At 37.9% G+C, this 23,315-nt stretch overlaps 1 protein-coding gene across 4 annotated transcripts in view; it reads left to right on the forward strand.

The window, feature by feature from the left end:
- Window positions 1-23,315, forward strand: part of CCDC141 (coiled-coil domain containing 141) — a 225,856-nt gene that overhangs the window by 193,921 nt on the left and 8,620 nt on the right. For all 4 annotated transcript variants that reach the window (XM_070802931.1, XM_019970003.2, XM_019970011.2 and 1 more), the window contains 5 exons: window positions 6,523-6,663; window positions 7,405-7,593; window positions 8,941-9,124; window positions 12,700-12,812; window positions 18,313-18,429. In XM_070802931.1, the coding sequence (XP_070659032.1) occupies window positions 6,523-6,663; window positions 7,405-7,593; window positions 8,941-9,124; window positions 12,700-12,812; window positions 18,313-18,429 (744 nt within the window). The remainder of the gene's footprint in view (window positions 1-6,522; window positions 6,664-7,404; window positions 7,594-8,940; window positions 9,125-12,699; window positions 12,813-18,312; window positions 18,430-23,315) is intronic.

The following is a 23,315-nucleotide window of genomic DNA, read 5'->3' on the forward strand; positions in this document are numbered from 1 at the left end:
GCTACGCCATGGACTGCAGCCTACAGGCTCCTCTGTCCATGGGATTTTCCAGGCAAGAGTACTGGAGTGGGTTGCCATTTCCTTCTCCAGGGGATCTTCCCAACCGAGGGATTGAACCCAGGGTTGAACCTAGGTCTCCTGCACTGCAGGCAGATGCTTTACCATAAATCAATATATTACAATAATTTTTTTACATAAAAAAATATAGTCAGGTACCCCTTCAGAGAAGTAGACCGAGCATTAGATTTTTTTAGTTGATTTTGAAACTCAGTATTTTGCTTCCAATGCATTTAAAGTGCTTCTTGAAGTTTCACTGACTTTGAACTGTCTACTAAAAAACACAACCTTCATACTGCCAGATTTTGTGAAGGTTTTTTCCACTCATATATTTGTATGCATGAATGTTAAATCTCACTATACATTTTCTTGCCTGGCAGTATAAATAAGTTGTTAATACACAAAGCATTATAGATGTACTTCGCCTTATTACATGACAGAACATCATCAGTTCCTTATTCTTTACACTTTTCTAGAAATTTAATAACTTAATATTAAATGTGTTTTCTTCTTGCAACCTGACCAAAAAATTTCCTTTACGTTTACATTATGTTAATGGAAATTTGTCACTGGAATCTCATTATGGGTCACAAACAATTACCTTGCAGAGAAGAACAGTAATGACAGAATTGGGTTGGTATTCATTTTCTCAAAGTAAATTTTGCAAACAGAAGTTTTCATATAATTATGTTACCTCAGCCTGAAATTTTTACACTGTACCAACATCTTACCCATCAGGAAAGTAATGATATATACACACACACACACACACACACACACATATACATACATATACATATACATATGTATATATGCACACACACATATATTAATATATATGTATGTATGTTTGTATGTATTCCATATGTCATAGTTTCTTGTTCCAGTTACACAGATTATTTTATTCTTCTGTCATTTAGTTCCAAGGAGATAAGGCAGATTAGCAGCAATAAGTTAGAATACAGGAATGCTGCTGCCATAGATACATACACGATGAATAACACTCAGTTCAGTTCAGTTGCTCAGTTGTGTCCGACTCTTCATGACTTCATGGACCGCAGCATGCCAGGCTTTCCTGTCCATCACCAACTCACAGAGTTTACCCAAACTCATGTCCACTGAGTCAGTGATGCCATCCAACCATCTCATCCTCTGTCGTCCCCTTCTCCTTCCACCTTCAATCTTTCCCAGCATCAGGGTCTTTTCAAATGTAGTGATTTTGGAGCCCCCAAAAATAAAGTCAGCCACTGTTTCCCCATCTATTTGCCATGAAGTGATGGGACTGGATGCCACAATCTTAGTTTTCTGAATGTTGAGCTTTATGCAAACTTTTTCACTCTCCTCTTTCACTTTCATCAAGAGGCTCTTTAGTTCTTCTTTGCTTTCTGCCATAAGGGTGGTGTCATCTGCATATCTGAGGTTATTGATATTTCTCCCGGCAATCTTGATTCCAGCTTGTAGTTCATCCAGCCCAGCGTTTCTCATGATGTACTCTGCATACACCTGACCTGCCTGACCTGCCTTTTGAGAAACCTGTATGCAGGTCAGGAAGCAACAGTTAGAACTGGACATGGAACAACAGACTGGTTCCAAATAGGAAAAGGAGTACGTCAAGGCTGTATATTATCACCCTGCTTATTTAACTTATATGCAGAGTACATCATGAGATGTAGCAGTCCATCCTAAAGGAAATCAGTCCTGGTTGTTCATTGGAAGGACTGACATTCAACCTGAAACTCCAATATTTTGGCCACCTGATGCAAAGAGCTGACTTATTTGAAAAAAAAAAAAAAAAAAACCCTGATGTTGGGAAAGATTGAAGGCAGGAGTAGAAGGGGACGACAGAGGATGAGATGGTTAGATGGCATCACCAACTTAATGGACGTGAGTTTGGGTAAACTCTGGGAGTTGGTGATGGACAGGGAGGCCTGGCGTGTTGCAGTTCATGGGGTCGCAAAGAGTCAGACACGACTGAGCAATTGAAATGAACTGAACTGAACTGAACTCTGCATATAAGTTAAATAAGCAGGATGACAATATACAGCCTTGATGTTCTCCTTTCCTTACATTGTTTTTGTTTAGTCGCTAAGTCATGTCGGACTCTGTGTGTCCCCATGCACTGTAGCCCACTAGGGTTGTCTGTCCATGGGATTTCCCAGGCAAGAATACTAGAGTGGGGTGCTGTTTCCTTCTCCAGAGGATCTTCCTGAACCAGGGATCAAACCCACGTCTCCTGCATTGGCAGGCGGGTTCTTTACCACTGAGCCACCAGGGAAACCCTCTGACATTGTGTGTTTTTTGCTTCTGAGAAATGACTATGGGCAGCCACCAACTGGCAGGAAAGGAAGCAGAAAAAGAGGGCATAGATGAGGCAGCACTATGGAATAGTGCAGGTAATTACTATTTTTCAGATTGATGATCTTAATTCATCATTTTAAGGAAAAACTAAATTATCATCATTCAACCAATATTACTCTGTGACTACTGTCTGCCAAGCCACAGAACACAACAGTCCTTAGGAAACTAATAGTTTGGGCAACTTAAAGCCCAAGGGCCTTCACAATCACAACTGCTCATCACTAGGCTCCAGTGTGAGTCCATTTAGTTGGCATTTATAAGAGAATAGAAAAGACTATAATTTGTTCTGAAATGTCCATTCCATTGGGTTAAAATCTGTTGGAAGTTTGGTGTTTCACAGCTGCAAAACTACTCTTCTTACTGTAGAAGATAAAAAGCTAAACTTTTCAAATCATGGTTATCATGTTCAGAAAATCAAATGTAAGTATATTGTGAGCACACAAAACTTGCAGCGTGGATGAATAGCTGTTACTGAGAAATGCTGCCACCTGCAAATGTAAAATGGAGCACTTGTCTCCTCTTTCCAAGCTGCCCCACTTTCTGCTTCTGCAAGACTGGTCGTAAGCGCAGGAAGACAGTCATGTGGTTGCTGAACAGGAGGAGGCCAAGAAAGTCTGGTCCTGAAATCTCTCCAGAACTAAAGTTAAAGTTACCATTAATAGTTGTAGCTAGTCACTCGGGTTAAATTAGGAGTTTGGGGCCACTTCATTTCAAATGAAGCATCCCTGGGGTGTTATAACATTAGAGCCTTCTTTCTGTTACTGAAAATGAGCATCAGAAAACTTTTTTTTTTTTCTGGAGTAGGCAAAAATGGTGGGCAAAAAATAAAGCTCATGAAATGGACATTAAGAGAAATGAACTACTTGTTTTGTATTTTTGCTTCTGGCTAGTCATGTGCCATCGTTCTAATGAAAGGCTTTTGTTTTAAAGACATTGTCTTAGTTTTAAAATGTCCCATGTCCGGCACATAAAGTGGCCTTGCCAACAACAGACTCACAAATAATGCATCCTTGTGCCAAAGTAGCCTCAGCCAGCTTCGTCAAGACTAAAATAGCAAGCCAGCCTCTTTGTTCCCCATTTTGTTCCCTTTTGCTTCTTCCCTAAGAAGTTTTGTTTATGTCTAACCCTGAGAGAAGTTTTCTGCTCCCTGGGAAATTTGGTGAAGATGCTCATTATGTTAGTTTCAAAAGAACTGCAGTTTTAAGTCTTAATGATTTTTTTCCTAATTACAGCTATATTCTACAGCAACTATGGAGGAGCTGGACACGTGGAAAGATAGGAAAATCACAATGTGCATTTGAAAAAGTATCTTTCTCCTGATTTTCTTAAGACTTTCATAAATTTTATCAATACAAATTATAACAACATTTAAAGATTTTGAATAGGGTAAACTTATCCTTGCCCCAAGGTTTGGGTGGTTTTCCTTCTTTCTGTGCTCTGGTTGAGCAGTTGTCTTGGCCATCTCCACCATTCCCCATTGTTGATCAGCTAACTAAAGTTTAAAACAGCTGCATGCATGAACAATGATACCATAGCCGAGCAACCATGGCATTCAGTTTTTTTAAAAAAAATATATATAAACAAGTTATATGGGTATTAGATGGGAAGTTAACTTTTCATATTAGAATGCGCAGGTAAGAAAATTAGACATGGCTAGATTTTTTTCTGAAAATCTGGCTGCTGAAGGTAATTCATGCTTGCTGCCTTCAACTTGTATCTGCAATAGTCCTGAATTTGAGCTGGGAAAGGTTCAGGATTTAAATGGATTTCCAGTGGGACCAAAAGAGAGAAGGGCCAGCAAGTTTGTCAAAGGAGATCATATGTCAGAAAGAAACTGATCCCATTTCACCATGAACATTCTTTGGCCTTATAAATCATCTTCAGTGAAAGTACATACATTCTAAGGCAAACAGAAATAAAATTGCACTTATCATTTATCAGCCTCAAACTTCTTAATCCAAGGTAAACTTTAAATGTCATCACTTAGAATTAAAAGGTTAAGCCTCAGCTTTTCTTCATTTATCACAGTTTTCAAATAGATGTTGATTTTTTTTCCCATTTAAACAAGTGGGCATAACTCAGTGGTTATCAGGTTGATGACAGAGTCCCTCTTCCTTTGTCCAGACTGAAGTCTATAATATATGTTATGGTACAGTCATGGGAAAAAAAGAATATAAAATTTTTTTTTTCTGATGGATACATGTTAGTGACTGTACATATTTTTCCTTTCTTTTTACTTTATTTATTGTTATTACAAATAAAAATTATATTTTTAACTGTAGTGAATGACACATAACATAAAGTTTACCATCTTAACCCTTTTAGGAGTACATATAAGTGATTTTAGGGCGTTCACATTGTTGTTCTACTATCTCTTCATATCTTAACCTCATAAAATTGTCCTCATTTGTGCTTTCCCACTAATATCAAACACACACATTTTAACACATCCACTGTCAAAAAATTTAAATATTAATTGTTTATTTTGTAAACATATCAGCTGAATATTATCTTTTAAATATTTTTCTGAGTTCTAATGGAGGAATAGTTTTCAAATTTTGAAGTTATAATTCTTTCCACACCTTTGTAATATTATTGATTTATCACTTGGAATATTTTATGTGGTCTCTGTGCTTGTAACTTAAAGCTAATGCTCAACACTTTTATTTATCATATAAATAACACTGATGAAGTATAGGTATAGCAAATGCAAAAATTGAATCAGTATAATAATTTCCATGTAGCAATTAGGGCTTTATTGATTGTTCTTTTCAGAAAGTGGAGAAGGCAATAGCAACCCACTCCAGTGTTCTTGCCTGGAAAATCCCATGGACGGAGGAGCCTGGTGGGCTGCCGTCTATGGGGTCGCACAGTCAGACACAACTGAAGCGACTTAGCAGCAGCAGCAGTTTTCAGAAAGTGTTAAGTATCAAAATTTTGTCTTTATAATATGCAGAATTTGAAATAAGAATTGAGAGGATGAGCATTTTCTCGGGCAGATAGTTTTTCTGCATTTTAAACCTAAAATCCAGCATGTGCACAACCTTTATTCCCTCCCAAATAATTTACTTGCTGTCACTGAAAAGAATTTTAATGTTTTCCTGACTTCTTGCCATAGCTCAAATTTATCAACCATGACATTGTTCATTCTTGGCTGTTAAATGCTCCCATATAATCTGAGATGCTTTATATTTTCTCTGTACTTCTCTTTGCTGACATTATGGAGTGAGTTTCCTGTCAATGTGTTTATCCTTCTTGAATCTGGAGAAGGGCCCAGAAAGCAGTGTAGTTAATTGAACTAGACTGCTTAGAATTTTGCTTCACCAATAGAGCTGAACTGTTTGTTTTTAAGAGAGTCATCATCTATGCCCTGTTTTCAGTGTACAGCCCCGTACTCTGTTCATGCACAAGTTAGCGTCGCCACCCTAGGCAACAACTGTCACTTTACATTCCATTTCTGAAGGCTCTCTGAAGTTAATGATTTATATCTAAGAAGTAAATCTCTTCTGGAAAGTGTCCGTGAAAAATAGTTTTTAATTGGATTTGAACAAATACAGCCCTTTTCCTACTGACTCTCATACTGGGTCTCCTTTTCTACCTCATTAATGTCCTCATTGGGCTAAATATTAACACACCACTGACCTCTGCAACATGAACAGCTCCTGGGAGACTTAATAAGTTTTTTCATGATAACTGTAAGAGCACTGGATATGGAAGGATCTGAGACAAATATTAGCACAGAGAGACTAGAATGAGTTGTAAAATAATGTCAAATAAATACAAATAAGAAAATTAGAGTTGTTAAAAATCTATCACATATTAAAATCATTCTTGTTTGAAGGCCAAAGGATGTTCTATAACTGTAATCCTAATTATAAATTATAAGTCAAAAAATACTGAGAACAATTTATAATTACCTACACTTGGGGAATATGTTTAAATTCACATTATATATTCACTTAGCAGACTTGCTTTCTATTTAAAATCACTCTGAATACATTTCAAAGGTTGTAAAGATTTTGAAGTACAGACATCTTGATTCACTGCAAATGAATATCAATGTTCTCATTTTAAGGAAATCACCGGTTTCTTTTTATTGAACTGTAGCTCAAAGAATCATTCAAAGAAATAAAAAAGAAATTCAACAATTTGAAGTTTAATTACACTAAGAAAAATGAAAAAGCTCGAAATCTAAAAGCTCTCAAATATCAAATTCAACAAGTGGATATATATGCTGAAAAACTACAGGTAATGAGAAGATACTTGTGTGTGTGTGTGTGTGTGTGTGTGTGTGTGTGCTACAATTATTGCAAAATTATTTTGCATTTCAATTCTAAATGCCTAACCCTTAGGCTTTTTTTATACCATTAGAACTGAAAAGATAGTTTTAGTTTTTATAACAATTGGGTGCTTCACATAAAATACATAATTTATTGATTTATCTCTTGAAGCAGCTCTAGAATGATCTCTGCCAAACCTATCCAGCCTCATTGCTCCCATTCTCCCTGCTACACACACACACACACACACACACACACACACACCTCCTATACCTCCCTTTTTCTTTCCTTGCACCCACCTATATCAGAAGCTTCTTCCACTGTTGCTGCAGGCCCTAATACCTTTCCTGATTATTGCTTATGCTGGCTAATTTGATTGCTTTCTCAGAAGACAGTGATCTGAGTACAATAAAATATTTGATTTTATGGTCTTTTTCTTTTTAAAAAAATCATAGCATTCTCAAACTATGGAATAGATCCTGGTATAGAGTAAATTTTCTCTATATTTGCTGAATGCTGAGTCAATAAACTATCTGAAAGGAAACCTATTCTTTCCAAAATGGGTTTTAATAATTATGATTTTAACATATTAAATGAAGGAAGCTGTAAAAGTTTTTCAAAGTTTCTCCCTCAATATTTAATTACTAACTAGCTGAGTAAATAAAAACTGACTGTCATTAAATTTTTTTTTTTTTTTTTTTTTGCCCAGGCTTTGAAAAGGAAAATGGAAAAAGTTGAGAATAAAACTTCTTTCTTAAATTATCCAAATAATAAAGTGAATATCCTTTTGGAAGCCATGAGGGATTTGCAGAAGCATGTGGATGAATTTGACAAAGTTGTAACAGATTACAGGAAGAATTTGGACCTGACCGAGCATCTCCAGGAGTTGATAGAAGAGGTATTCTCTTCTTGTTGTCATGTTATCTGTATTGTAATTTTTAAAAAAATTTCTCTGTTGCTTAGAACAACACTGCATTAGCTATTACTGTCATTAAATTTGTGCATCATGCTCCTTTTCATGATTATATCCTTAGGATAATTTCCTCATGCAGAATTGCTGTACCAAAGGGATACATGTTACATGGTTTTGATTGTATTGTCCACTTGCTCTTTGGAAAGATTTTACTAATTTAACTCTTCTTACCAGCAACATACGAGAAATTCTCATTTCTCCACAACCTCGTCAACTCAAGATGTTTAATCATCATGGAGTTAATTATATTAACTGTTGGATATCTGCTAAAATAATCAATAATGACTTATTTCACAGAATTTGAGAATGTTTAGAGAGAACGTTGCTAATTGGATTTTTCATGTATAAAAATTCTTATTGGTATGATTTCATTTTTATCAAGAGGATAAATGGCAAAGTATACATAAATTATATGAAATTTGGCAAGTTAAAGTCATTATTTGCACACTTCATAGTGAAGAAACTCTACACTTGAAGTTCTTGAGCATTTTTTGTAGCCCATAATTCTGAGTTACAAAACATCTCTCTTTCCCACTAGTGCAATAGAGCTTTTAGATTTAATGCCACGTTAGGGGGATTGAAATAATCATTCTTCCATATCTGATGTATAGGTTTGCTGTACTCCTATGGCACTTATTTAAAGCCAACTCCTACCAGTCATGTGTTTCTATTTCTCACTCAGCATAAGTGCTTCTGGCCTTGGTCAGACACATTTCTTTCATCATAGTTATTTATTTTTAGTGAGAAACTATCTCAATTCTCCACTATGCTTTGAAAATATGACTATTTTCTATCAAGAAAAGGTCAAATGCTATTCTTCAAATGATATTTCCTCCATCTACAGACTAAATCTTATTCCTAAAAGAATTTATTTGTTGGGGTGTTATTTGGGCAATACTTTATCCATATATTGTTAATGATTTCAATTAAATAGGCTGAATTTTGTGTGTTTGAGCTTTTTCTTACTTTAGCTGATATTTGGATTCTTTTTAGTGCCATATGGTTTTTTTTAGAATGCCTGTTCTTGTAAGTCTGCAACTTTTCTCTTAGGAATTATATTTCAGGGAAACCTAAGAAAACAGAAAAATCAAATTGATTTCCATACTTTCTTATCTGACTCTAATTTCCAAGTGCAAAAGTATATGATCATGCTGTGATGTTTCATTTCTTAGGACTTAAAAAGAGTTCACATTAATTACCTCAGTGGGCAAAATGAAGAAATTTGGGAGGATAGCGTGTCTTTAATCTGTGATTTCTCCCATTTTAATTTAGTGTCACTTTTGGTATGAAGATGCAAGTGCCACAGTCGTAAGAGTTGGAAAGTATTCCACAGAGTGCAAGACCAAGGAAGCAGTGGAGATCCTCCACCAGCAGTTCAAAAAGTTTATCACACCCTCAGTGCCTCAGCAAGAAGAAAGGATCCAGGAGATCAGTGACCTCGCTCAGCGCTTATATGGTGAAGTCTCTGTTAAGATACCCATTGATTCACCACTGGACGAATTTCTAGTGAACCTAGCAGACAGCAGAGCATGGCAAGCCCTTAGGGTCCTTACTACGCCAGCCTATTCTGGGAAAAGGTTCAAGTTAAGAGCAAAAGTGAATAATAGGGAATAGAGGCAGGAACTCCTGGCTGCAGGAGATGAAAGCATGTGGATTTTTAATGACCATTTGTAAGCCCTCCTTCTCTCTTCCCTTTCTCCCCCATTAAAACCAGAATAGTACTCAGCTTATGTAGACAAAAATGAAATCTAATTTCGATTGCAGTGAGTCCTCAAAACTATACACAACTCCCATAGTCCTTGAAGTAGGTAGAAAGCTAAGACTGAGGTCTACAGTCCTCATGTTTCTATGAGGATTAAGGTTTGTGGATATAAGAAAGGGCTGGAAGGTCTTCCCTTGTCTTCCTCTCATTTGTGGAATAAATAGTATGTGTGTGCTCAGTCTGACTCTTTGCAACCCTATGAACTGTAGCCCACCAGGCTCCTCTGCCCATGGGATTCTCCAGGCAAAAATACTGGAGTGGATTGCCATTTCCTCCTCCAGGGGATCTTCCCAGTGCAGGGATCAAACCCATGTCTCTGGTGTCTCCTGCACTGCAGGCAGATTCTTTACCATTGAGCCACCTGGGAAGCCCTGTGGAATAAATGGGAGAATTCAAATCATCATCTCACAGATTGTGCTTTCCTCTTCTCCATGACTGTTGGTCTGAAAAGCCTTTCCATGTGAAGAAGGTCCCCATTTAAAATGCCTGTTCAAGGGTGACAGTCCTTGAGGGTGCAAGAAGAATAATTTCATGAATTCCTTGACACTGCTAACTACAAGGTAATTAACAAGAGTAATTCCTAGTGACCGGGCAAACCTAGCCCCAAAAGATGGAGCAACGATGCTTCATTTGGCTGCCCACAGCTGCTGCCAGAGGGATAGTCTCTCTTGTTACATGAAGCACTCACTCTCCATGGATAGCCATAAAAATGTGGCTATTGCATCTATTGCATTAGCTAATACTAAATTAATGAGAATGAATTAGTAATGATTTTCCAAAGGAAATGGTAAATACATAAAAATAATAAAATATGAATTGAAAAATTAAAGAAAACTACCAGTGAATTGGCTCTTCACATCAGGTGGCCAAAGTATTGGAGCTTCAGCTTCAGCTTTAGCAACAGTCCTGCCAATGAATATTCAGGGTTGATTTCCTTTAGGACTGACTGATTTTATCTCCTTTCTGTCCAAATGGACTCTCAAGAGTCTTCTCCAACACCACAGTTCAAAAGCTTCAGTTCTTTGATGCTCAGCCTTCTTTATGGTCCAACTCTCACATCCGTACATGACTACTGAAAAACCATAGCTTTCACTATACAGACCTTGTCAGCAAAGTGATGTCTCCGCTTTTTGATATTCTGTCTAGGTTTGTCACAGCTTTTCTTCCAAGGAGCAAGCGTCTTTTAATTTCAAGGCTGCAGTCACTGTCTGCAGTGATTTTGGAGCCCAAGAAAATAAAGTTTGCCACTGTTTCCATTTTTCCCCATCAATTTACCATGAAGTGATGAGACTGGATGCCATGATCTTAGTTTTTTGAATGTTGAGTTTTAAGCCAGCTTTTTCACTCTCCTCTTTCACCTTTATCAAGAGGTTCTTTAGTTCCTCTTCACTTTCTGCCATTAGGCGATACTATGGAGCTGTGATTGATATAAAGACCTATACAACCCATTTCCGTCATTCAGGAATCCACAGTCTGTGCCTAGAAGTCACAATATGGTAAATGCAGTGTGACAAAGGTCTAAAATGTGTGTTTGCTAGAACTGCCATAACAAAATACCGTATACTGGGTAGCTTAAATCACAAAAACTAATTTCTTCAAAGTTCCAGAGGCTGGAAATCTAAGATCAAGGGACTCAATGAGTTGGTTTTTACCAAGGCTTCTCTTTTCTTGCTCCCTCTTCACATAGGCATCTGTGCACAAGCACCCCAGGTTCTCTGATCTTCTCTTAAGAACACCAATCATAATGAATTGGCACCCCACCCTCGTGATGCCAATTTTTAACTTTATCTCCCTTTAAAGACCTCATCTCCAAATAATGTTACATTCTGAGATATTGGAGGTTGAGTTTTCAATATATGAATTTTAGGTGGGACACCCCACTCCGGTACTCTTGCCTGGAGAATCCCATGGATGGAGGAGCCTGGTGGGCTGCAGTCCGTGGGGTCACTGAGAGTTGGACACGACTGAGCGACTTCACTTTCACTTTTCACTTTCATGCATTGGAGAAGCAAATGACAACCCACTCCAGTGTTCTTGCCTGGAGAATCCCAGGGACAGGGGAGCCTGGTGGACTGCTGTCTATGGGTTCACGCAGAGTCGGACACAACTGAAGTGACTTAGCAGCAGCAGCAGCAACAGCAGGTGGGACACAATTCAGTCTATAACAATGTACAATACCATTTTAGTCTGAGCTGTGGAGTCCAGTAGTCCAGTTAAATCTCTGCTCTTTCAATTATTGTCTGGGTTACCTGAAGAGCTCTTTTGAGCCTGGGATTCCTCATTTGGACAATGCAGTAGAACCTTCTAGAGGAAGGTTTTGTTAGCTAATGCATATAAAGTGCCTATGCTATGCTATGCTAAGTCACTTCAGTCGTGTCCGACTCTGTGCGACCCCATAGACGGCAGCCCACCAGGCTCCCCCGTCCCTGGGATTCTCCAGGCAAGAACACTGGAGTGGGTTGCCATTTCCTTCTCCAATGCATGAAAGTGAAAAGTGAAAGTGAAGTCGCTCAGTCGTGTCCGACTCTTAGCGACCCCATGGATTGCAGCCTAACAGGCTCCTCCATCCATGGGATTTTCCAAGCAAGAGTACTGGAGTGGGGTGCCATTGCCTTCTCCGTATAAAGTGCCTAGCCACAGGCAAATAAGATGCACTCACTACACAATAGATACTTGTATTATTACTCCAGTAGGGAGAGGAAAATCCAGTTGGGAAAGATGAAGAATATTTCCACAAAGATCTTGACATTGGAGGTAGACCTTGAAGAGTGAGTAGGATTTATCCCCACAGAGACAGGGGTATGCGTACTCTTTCCCCATACAGGAAAGAATAGTCAGTGGCTGTGGGGATTTTGAGAGAAAAGTTGCTAGTTCAGTTTGGTCAGATATTAAGTATGTGAAGGAATTAGGGAGATATATTTTTGAGAGAGGCAGGTCGAAACCATATCACAGAGGGCCTTGACTGTATGCTTTCTAAGTAGTGAAGAACAGCTGAATGTTTTGAAAAGGAGAAAAGAGGTTAGAGTGGAGCTTTATGAATATTAATTGGGACATGGTACAGCAAATGTAACCATTTTTCTAGAATACTTGGGTTTTCCAATGATACTTTTGTCTATTCAACAAGTATTTAGTAAGTGCTTACTATCTATAGGCCCAGTGTCAGACACTGGGATAAATTAATGGGATTAATTTATGGGATTTAGCCTGGGATTTTTTTTTCTGCTAAGGATTTGACCTTTAAAAATGGTTTTAACCCTTCTTCTCCCCAGGTTTTGAAGAAGGGCAGAAATATGCTGAGAAAATAGTGGCCAAACACAAAGAAGTTCTTGAATCTGTCACTGAATTATGTAGCTCTCTCACAGAGCTTGAAGAAAAGCTGAAGGTAATTTCTTCTTACCAGAATATGTATGTTTAAAAGATATAAATTAAAATGTCTGGATCAAGTGTCTTCTGATGCAAAGATGTTCTAATGCAAATTCTCAAGGGACATGATGTGCACATTTGTTTCACAGCTTTCTAACATAATTACTTGGTTGTTTTTAATAGTTAATTCTGTTTCTTTCCCATCACTGTAGAGAAAAATGTTTCTGAGAATGAGGGTTAAGCACAAGTCAGGTGTCTCATTTACATTTTCATGGATCGTCTCCTAATGGATAAATGTGTGCCATTAAAATCAAAGTCCGTATTGTTGTTAAGTTGCTCATTCAGTATCCTTATGTTTTCATTCATAAATAATGAACATAAGTTATTTTATTCTCTTGCAAATTGTGGCCCCAGAGAGAATAAAACTAATCTTCAGGTATTATAGTCATTGAACATTTAGCTTCATGGAAATATTGAACTAACCATTAGCATCTTTCATGGAATAATAAAATTGATGGTAAAAATAGGAAATATGTTTATGATTTGTCTAGGTAAAATCCAGTTAAAATAGAGAAATGTATGTATATACATACATACATACCTACCTATGTATGTATACACACATATGTATTTTTTTGTCTTTGTCGTTTCCAAGCTGATTTCATTAGTGCTCTTTTCATAACTGACTGAAAGAACCAGTTATTTAGGATTGAAACAGTGGTGAGGTAATTAAGAGCACAGACTCTAGGGTAAAACACAGCCGCCTAGGAATACCAGCTCTCCAAATTATTGTATTCGTGAATGGGGATTTAATCTATTAAGGGTATATTTCTTAATGACCCCGAGTCTCCATTTCCTGATTCATAAAATGCAGGAAATAGAGGAAGCTAATCACAGGATAGCCCTGAGTACTGAATGTGAAGACACCCATGATTATTGTTGGGATTTCTGTTGGTATGGAGACATAATGGTGCTCTTGCAGTTTGGAGCAGAATTATCTTTATTTTCAGCAAGTATTTTTTCTGTATGAATTTCCATGTCAGATATTTGAGTAACATTCTGTTCAAAATAGTTTGCTAAGCTTTTAATTCAGTGGGCATCCAATCAAATTGTTTTTTTTTCCTTTGGTTGAGAATCTAGATTTTTCCATTTTTACCATTTTAAATAACACTATAGTGAACATCTTTGTACATGAAACTTTTTTCTTTCTTTTGTATTATTACCTACACAAAAATTCTTTGCTTTCCATAAATGTTTTGTGATTATAATGCCACCAGTAATGTATGAATGCACCTTACATTTTATACTTTTTCAACATTTTTCACTTCCTCCTCACCTTTACCCCAACCCCTGAGGATGTGTCTCTTCTCCTGACTTTTGAAACACAGCCCAAAAAAATCATTGCTCTTTTTCACTCTTTGCTGCCGTCTACAGCATCTTTCCCATTTATGTTGTACATCTCCAAGTGAGCTCCACTTAAAACATATGCTCTCTTAAAGAGATACCCCTTTCCAGCTTTTCGTCTTCATGTTATTCTTCCTGAAAGCTGTTTCCACTCTCTGCCTCCTTCCACTTTACCCCTTCCTCCCACACCCACTGGAGTCAGAGTTGTACCCTCTCTTTCTCATTCCCAACCTTCCACTGGATTCTCTTTTGCTAGTAAGGGGCCCCCTACTTATTGACTCCTGCTAGATGATACTGCTAGTGTCGTTTTTAAATTCAAAACACCTCCCTTCAAACTCTTCTTTGCTTGCCAAATGAAGTTCAGACTCAAGGTTTTCCAATGTTCTGGAACTGACTGTCTTTCCAAACCATTGTGTTTCTCCACTCATTGTTGGTTCCTACCTCATCGATCTCCTACCCCACACTCCCAGGTCTGCCTCTAAATTTTATAGTCATCCCTCATATCCACAATTTTGCTTTCCTCAGTTTTGGGTACCTAAAGTCAACCTCAATCAGAAAATATTAAATGAAAAACTCCAAAAGTAAATATTTTTTATGTTTTAAATTACGAGAAGCCATATTCACATAACTTTTATTACAATATATTGCTATACTTGTTATATTTTATTATCTTGTTATCAATCACTTACCCTACCTAATTTCAGAGAAGGCAATGGCACCCCACTCCAGTACTCTTGCCTGGAGAATCCCATGGACAGAGGAGCCTAGTGGGCTGCAGTCCATGGGGTCGCTAAGAGTCAGACACGACTGAGCGACTTCACTTTCACTTTTCACTTTCATGCATTGGAGAAGGAAATGGCAACCCACTCCAGTGTTCTTGCTTGGAGAATCCTAGGGACGGGGGAGCCTGGTGGGCTGCCATCCATGGGGTCGCACAGAGTTGGACACGATGAAGTGACTTAGAAACAGCGGCAGCAGCTACCTAATTTATAAATTAAACTTTATCATGGATATGTATTTACTGGAAGAAAGATGTAATAACATGTACGTAGTATTTTCTGCAGTTTCAGGCATCCACTGTGGGTCTTGGAATGTATCTTCTACACATAAAGCATAAAGGTGGACTATTGTACTTCACACATACATGACCTTTCATCTCGCTTATCTAAATTGCTCTCTCAAGGCCAAATCCAAGTATCACCTCCTGCACAATTCCTTCCTTAGCTGTGTCACTCCCTCTTTGATCTGCACCAGTGCTCCTTCCTACCATAATCATCGCATATATCTACCATGATCATCCAGCCACTCTCCTAGATTATAATGAGGAAACCCTGTTCAGTTCAGCATCCCACACAACATTTAACAATATGCTTTGCCTAAAACGGGTTGTCCATAAAGGTTTTGGCATTTATTGTAAACACCCAAAGGATTGGTACAGGAAAAAAAAAAATCATTCAGTAGCTCAAAAAAGTTTGATTTGGGTGGATATAGAAATGAGGAAGAGCTTCTATGGCAAGAGAAACAGGCATCAGCGTTGCCCTTAGGAGTTACAGCCTGAAGAAAATGCTGCCAAAGGATGTTAACACTTTACACATGTTTCTATGACAGCATAAATGTCTGGGTTTTGTTTTTAAGGTTGACTCTATGGCTCTCTTTTGCAGGAGTTCATGAAAAAAAGCAGGCTTGGAAATCCCTGTCAAGGTTAAAATAGTGATAATAATCCTTTCTCTTTGTGTAGAATTTTTATATTTACAGAGAATTTTCATAAATATTACCTCAGTGTTTTCCAAATAACCTTGTGATGGTAATGTTTAGTTGTTGTTTTCTTTGTTTAAAAAATCAGAGAGGGTAAAAATGCTTTATATGAGGACACACTCAGTAGTGGTGGATCTGGAGTAGGATCTTAGTTATAATTCAAAATCTAGTATTCCTTCCACAACTGTCACTTTATTGTATTTTTTATTAAAGTATAATTGATTTACAAAATCATGTTATTTTCAGGTGGCACAGTGATTCAGATACACACACACACACACACACACACACACACGTATTCCTTTTCAGATTCTTTTTCCTTATAGGTTGTTACAAACTATTGAGTAGAGTTCCCTGTGCTATACAGCAGGTCCTTGTTAGTTATTGATTTTATGTGTAGTAATGTATATATGTTAATCCCAACCTTCTAATTTATAGCCCCCGCTACCCTTTCTCCTTTGGTAACCATAAGGTTGCTTTGCATATTTGTAAACCTCTTTCTGTTTTGTAAATAAGTTCATTTGTATAATTTTTTTCATATTCCACATATAAATGATATCGTATGATATGTGTCTTTCTCTGTCTGGTTTACTCCACTTAGTATGCTAATCTCTAGCTTCATCCATGTTGCTGCAAATGGCATTATTTCATTCTTTTTGTGGCTAACATTCCACTGCATATATGCACCACATCTTATTTATCCATTCATTTGTCAGGGGCCATTTAGGTTGCTTCCATGTCTTGGCTATTGTAAATGCCAGTGAATGTTGGGGTGCATGTATCTTTTTGAATTATGGTTTTCTTAGGTTATATGCCCAGGAGTGGGATTGCTGGATCAATTGATATTTCTATTTTTAGTTTTTTAAGACCTCTCCATACTCTTCTCCATAGTGGTTGTACTAATTTGCATTCCACTTTGGAATTAGGTATAGAGCATATACCAAAGCAGAGTAATTTATCAAATAACATAAACCAGTGTAAGTTTTAGAGTTGGAAGTAAGAGCTGAATCTCCCCAGTAAATGTCTGCCCAAATCCTTTGAGTTGATGTAACATGTACACTTTGAGAAGTATGCCTGTTTCTTTAAGGCCTAATACCCATGTTCCAGGTGGTATAGAGTATCTTCTGTTGCCATAATCTTGTTCAGTAGCTAAGTCACATCCCTCTCTTTTTAACACTGTGAACTATAGCACACCAGGATTCCCTGTCCTTCACTATCTCCTGGAGTTCACTCAAACTCATGTCCATTGAGTCAGTGATGCCACCCAACCATTTCACCCTCTGCCACCTGCTTCTCATCTTTCCCTCAATCTCTGCCAGCATCAGGGTCTTTTCCAGTGAATTGGCTCTTCACATTAGGTGGCCAAAGTATTGGTGCTTCAGCTTCAGCATCAGTCCTTCCAAAGAATATTCAGGGTTGATTTCTTTTAAGATTTAGTAGTTTGATCTTGCAGTTCAAGGGACTCTCTGGATTCTTCTCCAGCACCACAGTTCAAAAGCATCAATTTTTTGGTGCTCAGCCTTCTTTATAGTTCAGCTCTCACATCCATACATGACTACTGGAAAAATCATAGCTTTGACTAAATGGACCTTTGTCGGCAAAATGATGTCTCTGCTTTTTAATATGCTGTCTAGGTTGGTCATAGCTTTTCTTCCAAGGAGCAAGTGTCTTTTAATTTCATGGCTGCAGTCACTGTCCACAGTGATTCTGGAGTCCAAGAAAATAATATCTGTTGCTGTTTCCACTGTTTCCCCATCTATTTGCCATGAATGGGACCGGATCCCATGATCTTAGTTTTTTTAATGTTGAGTTTTAAGCCAGGTTTTTCACTCTCCTCTTTCACTTTCATCAAGAGGCTCTTTAGTTTCTCTTCACTTTCTGCCATTAGAATGGTATCATCTGCATATCTGAGGTTGTTGATATTTCTCCTGGCCATCTTGATTCCAGCTTGTGCTTCCTCCAGCCCAGTGTTTCCAATGAGGTACTCTGCATGTAAGTTAAATAAACAGGGTGACAATATACAGCTTTGATGTCCTCCTTTTCCTATTTGGAACCAGTCTGTTGTTCCATGTCCAGTTCTAACTGTTGCTTCTTGACCTGCATACAGGTTTCTCAGGAGGCAGGTAAGGTATCTGGTATTCCCCTCTTATAACAAGAACTTTCTTCCTACTGGATCTTTGAACAACCAGTTTTAATTGGCAGTGAACTTTTATCAGCAGAGGAGGTAGAAAGGGGAGTGAAACCTTGAAATAACTGTGTAAATCACTTCATGGGAGTATGCTAGCCTCTTGTGGGATACATTTGCTGAAAGACTGCCAACTTTACTGGCCCAGGTTCTCACTAATCTTCACTTTGTACAGCAGGGAGATGTTTTAAAGTTGAATCTGAATTTGGAAGACTTCCATGATGATTGCATTGACCTACTAAAAGAACCAGCGAGAAATAAGCAGACAATATTCAATGATGGAAGCAATAAGGTAAAGAAATCCGTGTATCCTCAGATATTTGTTACTTTCACTACTTTCGTTTAGCATCATTGTGCATTGAAAAACAATGAATTGAAGCCTTATTATCTTTCTGAATCGTCCAGTGTGGATGCAAGTGAATGTCCTTTCCCCTTCTTTTCTACTCATTACTTAGTCTTTCTTCTCTCACCTGCGCTTTTACCTCAGAGTCTCTCCCATTGAATACTGGAACCATAGCATTTCACAGTGGCATTGGGACAGTCAGTCAAACACCACACTATTGCCCCAAACTTTTGTTTCTCCCATCCTTAACTGCCTTTCTTGTTGACCTTTCAATCCCAACTTCAAATTTTACTTCTCCCTCTGTATCATACCACCAAGCTATGATTTTGTTGTTTTACACTACCCATTGGAAATCCTTAATACGTGAAATTAGATTGTATCTCATTCCCATAGAATCTACTTCTAACATGATATTTCTAGGAATATGTACTAAAACATAGAATGCAGCTGAAAGATAAACACTAAAGTATTTATAGAAATGTTAAATTATTTTAAAGTCTATGCATTGCATATAAATTAAGCATGTAGCAAAAACTGCAAATACTCACAAAATGCAAATGCATTTCAAAAGCATTATTTAAATCGCATCATTATGGAGTTTCAGTATAAGTTGTTCACGGTCTATTCATAGCTCCTGGACTATAATTAGCTCTTGATTTTATGCATTGCCAAGTTTGCTCCCAGTGTTTGTCTCTTTCCCAAGGAACTGAAGGGACAAGCAGAGTCAACATTATTCTCAACTGCTCCCAAATAAAATAAAATATACCTTTTGTGGCACGAGAGTCTGAAAAATCTCCCTACTTATTGCCATCATCTAATGGAGAAAGACATCTTTTCTTAAACTAAATATGGTGTTTAGAACTTCCTTTTAGGTCCTTTCATGCAGGTTAAATCTATGTCAAGGTCTCATGCAATAATACAACCACCAGGCAGCAAGTACCATATTAAGTAAACTGACTTTTTTTTAGTGGGATGGCCTTGTAGCATTTAAATCCTGACTCCTCTCTGAGGCAAAGGACAGCTGCCAAACCTTAGCTGGACTTCAGTCTTGTATCAGATGATCTTTGGTTACTCTGGTTGTCTAAATCAGGTTTTCTCAACCTCAGTACTATTGACATTTTGAGCCTAAGAATTCTTTGTTGTGGGAGCTGTCCGGGTGCATTGTAGGGTGTTTAAGAGCATCCCTGGGCTCTGTGGGCTAGATGCCAGCAGTACCCACTCTCCAACTATTTGTGACAACCAAAAATTGTCTATGGAAATTATCAATGTCCCCACAGGAGCAAAATCAACTTTGACTGAGACCAACTAGTCGAAATAATAAAGAATAACATTAGATGCATCACATTTTCTTAACTAAGTTGCAAGAGATACTAAATTCAACATCATATGATTTTTTTTAGATTCTACATTGTCAACAACATATATCTGCTAAAATTAGAAACAAAAGCTATTGCTACTGAAACACACTCATTTATACTTGGTAAAAATGCCTTTTCTTGCATTTCTTGGAAAAAAATCAAAGGAACAGATTCCTTTTATTTTTCACTGAGATTTATTTTCATTGAGAAATCATTTTTATTTTAATATAAATTAAAAGACATGATAGATCATCAGCTATTTAGGATAAAAATGAAAATCCATGATTACAACTGTCAAGATCTTTCATTGACCTCATTTCGCATATGCATTCTGGCACAACTGGCAAAGTGAAAGGGTGGCAGTTAATTTTCTCTGTTAAACAGTTCAATCATATTTACCCTCTTATTGTCTCTATCATTTGCGTTATAAGTCCAATGTAATGAGTTCCTAAAATGCCATGTGGGAAGATAACCAGAAGCACCAAATAAAAACCTTATCTGAAAGTCACTGCATTCAATTCTAATACCCTTACACAATGTTATTTTTCTCCAAAACATTATTTGAGTCAGAAAGAACAATTCCACCAAACTATTACAAGAATGTATTCATCACAGGATTTCTTTCCTGGAGATAGTAAAGTGCTTCTCATTTTTCTGACTACAAAAATACAGCTGGTGAAATTGGGCCATTCAGTAAATGCAGTGCCCAATGTACTGCTAACTGATCAGCGGTGATTATTCCCTAAGGTGAGCTCCTGCTGCTGCTGCTGCTGCTGCTGCTAAGTCGCTTCAGTCGTGTCCGACTCTGTGCGACCCCAGAGACGGCAGCCCACCAGGCTCCACCATCCCTGGGATTCTCCAGGCAAGAAGACTGGAGCAGGCTGCCATTTTTTTCTCCGATGCAGGAAAATGAAAAGTGAAAGTGAAGTCGCTCAGTCATGTCTGACTCTTAGCGACCCCATGGGCTGCAGCCTACCAGGCTCCTCCGTCCATGGGATTTTCCAGGCAAGAGTACTGGAGTGGGGTGCCACATGGTAGTGATTATAAAGTCAAGTGATAATGTCCATCAGTGAAAATGAAAGTTCAGAAATCCTGACAGAGATAACATATGAGGCTATAGATTGAGGATTAAGTAAAAGTTAATTGCTCATTAGATATGAAAGTGTGGTGAGATCTTTGAGGGGAAGAGTATAGAGAGAAAATTAGAGAACTTAAAGACAAGATCACAATCATTCATATATTTAGAAGATGAGCAAAAACGGAATCAACAAAGACAAAATTGAGAATGAGCTATGTTTTGATGCAGTAAATCAGAGTTTCCCAGCCACTTTGCCAGAGCTCATCAGATTAATGCAAATATACCCTGTCTTTGCTGAGATACATGGATTTATCTACCTCTTTCTATTAATGGCAGTGGGTCCCTGCTGGCTTAGGTAGTAAAGAATTTGCCCACAATTCCAGAAACTCAGGTTTGATCCCTGGGTTGGGAAGATCCCCTGGAAAAGGGAATGGCAACCCACTCCAGTATTCTTGCCTGAAGAACTCCACTGGCAGAGGAGCCTGGTGGGCTAGAGTCCACAGGATTTCGAAGAGTTGGACATGACTGAGCAACTACACTTTCACTTTTCTTTGCTACTAATGGCAAAACATGGCTTTATGGTGGATAAATGTTAAAAATAGCTGGTATATGTGAATGTTTGAAAACCATTTTTATAAAGGAAAACTAGTAGACCCAGGAGACAATAGCTTATTGAGTTCTAAAATGGATTTTTATAAAATTGCATAATGACTTTAAAACTGAAAGCTTATTTCGATTTGAGAATAAAGATAGAAGTGCCAAAAGCTAACATGATTTATGCAGAAAAATTTGTGTTAAACTCACCTTATTTTGCTTTCTGAGATGATTATTTAATAGAAAATTCTAGGTTTGTGCCATAGACAAAATTTATTGTGATTTCAGGAAGTCACTTAATTAACACATTCACAATAACTCTCTTAAGGTAAGTGGAGAAATGTGAACTGAACGGGCATTCAGTCAGGTTATAGTTGTATCCAAGAGTGTTAAGTATTTCATCAGTATCAACCTGGAAGACAATTTGCCTTGCCCTGAGGAGACAGCTTTGTACTAAACTCTGCAGTGTTCAACACTTTTATCAATAGTTCAGTTGAGTTCAGTCACTCAGTCACGTCCAACTCTTTGTAACCCCATGGACTGCAGCATACCAGGCTTCCCTATCTATCACCAACTCCCAGAGCTTGCTCAAACTCATGTCCATTGTGTCAGTGATGCCATCCAACCATCTCATCCTCTGTTGTCCCCTTGTCCTCCTGCCTTCTACCTTTCCCAATATCAGGGTCTTTTCCAGTGAATTAGTTCTTTGCATCAGGTGGCCAAAGTATTGGAGCTTAAGCTTCAGCATCAGTCCTTCCAATGAATATTCAGGATTGATTTCCTTTAGAATTGACTGATCTCCTTGCAGTCCAAGGAACTCTCAAGAAGTCTTCTCCAACACCACAGTTCAAAAGCATCAATTCTTTGGCATTCAACCATCTTTATGGTCCAACTCCCACATCCATACATACTACTGGAAAAACTATAGCTTTGACTAGGCAGACCATTGTTGGCAAAGTAATGTCTCTGCTTTTTAATATGCTGTCTAGGCTTGTCACAGCTTTTCTCCCAAGGAGCAAGCATCTTTTAATTTCATGGCTGCAGTCACCATCTGCAGTGATTTTGGAGCCCAAGAAAATAGTCTCTCACTGTTTCCATCGTTTCCCCATCTATTTGTCATGAAGTGATGTGACCAGATGCCATGATCTTAGTTTTTTGAATGTTGAGTTTTAAGCCAGGTTTTTCACTCTCCTCTTTCACTTTCATCAAAAGGCTCTTTAGTTCCTCTTCTCTTTCTGCCATAAGGGTGGTATTATCTGCATATCTAAGGTTATTGATATTTCTCCCTGCAGTCTTGATTCCAATTGTGATTCATCCAGACTGGCATTTCACATGATGTACTCTGCATATAAGTTAAATAAGCTGTATGACAATATACAGCCTTGATATACTCCTTTACCCGTTTGGAACCAGTCTGTTGTTCCATGTCCAGTTCTAACTGTTGCTTCTTGACCTGCATGCAGGTTTTTCAGAAGGCAAGTAATGTAGTCTGGTATTCCCATCTCTTTAAGAATTTTCCACAGTTTATTGTGATCCACACAGTCAAAGGCTTTTGTGTAGTCAATGAAGCAGAAGTAGATGTTTTTTTCTGGAATTCTCTTGCATTTTCTATGATCCAGTGGATGTTGGCGATTTGAACTCTGGTTTCTCTGCCTTTTCTAAATCCAGCTTGAACATGAAGTTCTCAATTCACGTACTGTTGAAGCCTAACTTGGAGAATTCTGAGAATCAAAACTGCAATTCAGTAGTCCTGTATGATTCTTATAAAAACAAAAGAATTACTAATAAAGTCACTTTCATAAAAA

The sequence above is a fragment of the Bos indicus genome, chromosome 2 (assembly GCF_029378745.1).
Source record: "Bos indicus isolate NIAB-ARS_2022 breed Sahiwal x Tharparkar chromosome 2, NIAB-ARS_B.indTharparkar_mat_pri_1.0, whole genome shotgun sequence".
Taxonomy (NCBI): Eukaryota; Metazoa; Chordata; class Mammalia; order Artiodactyla; family Bovidae; genus Bos; species Bos indicus.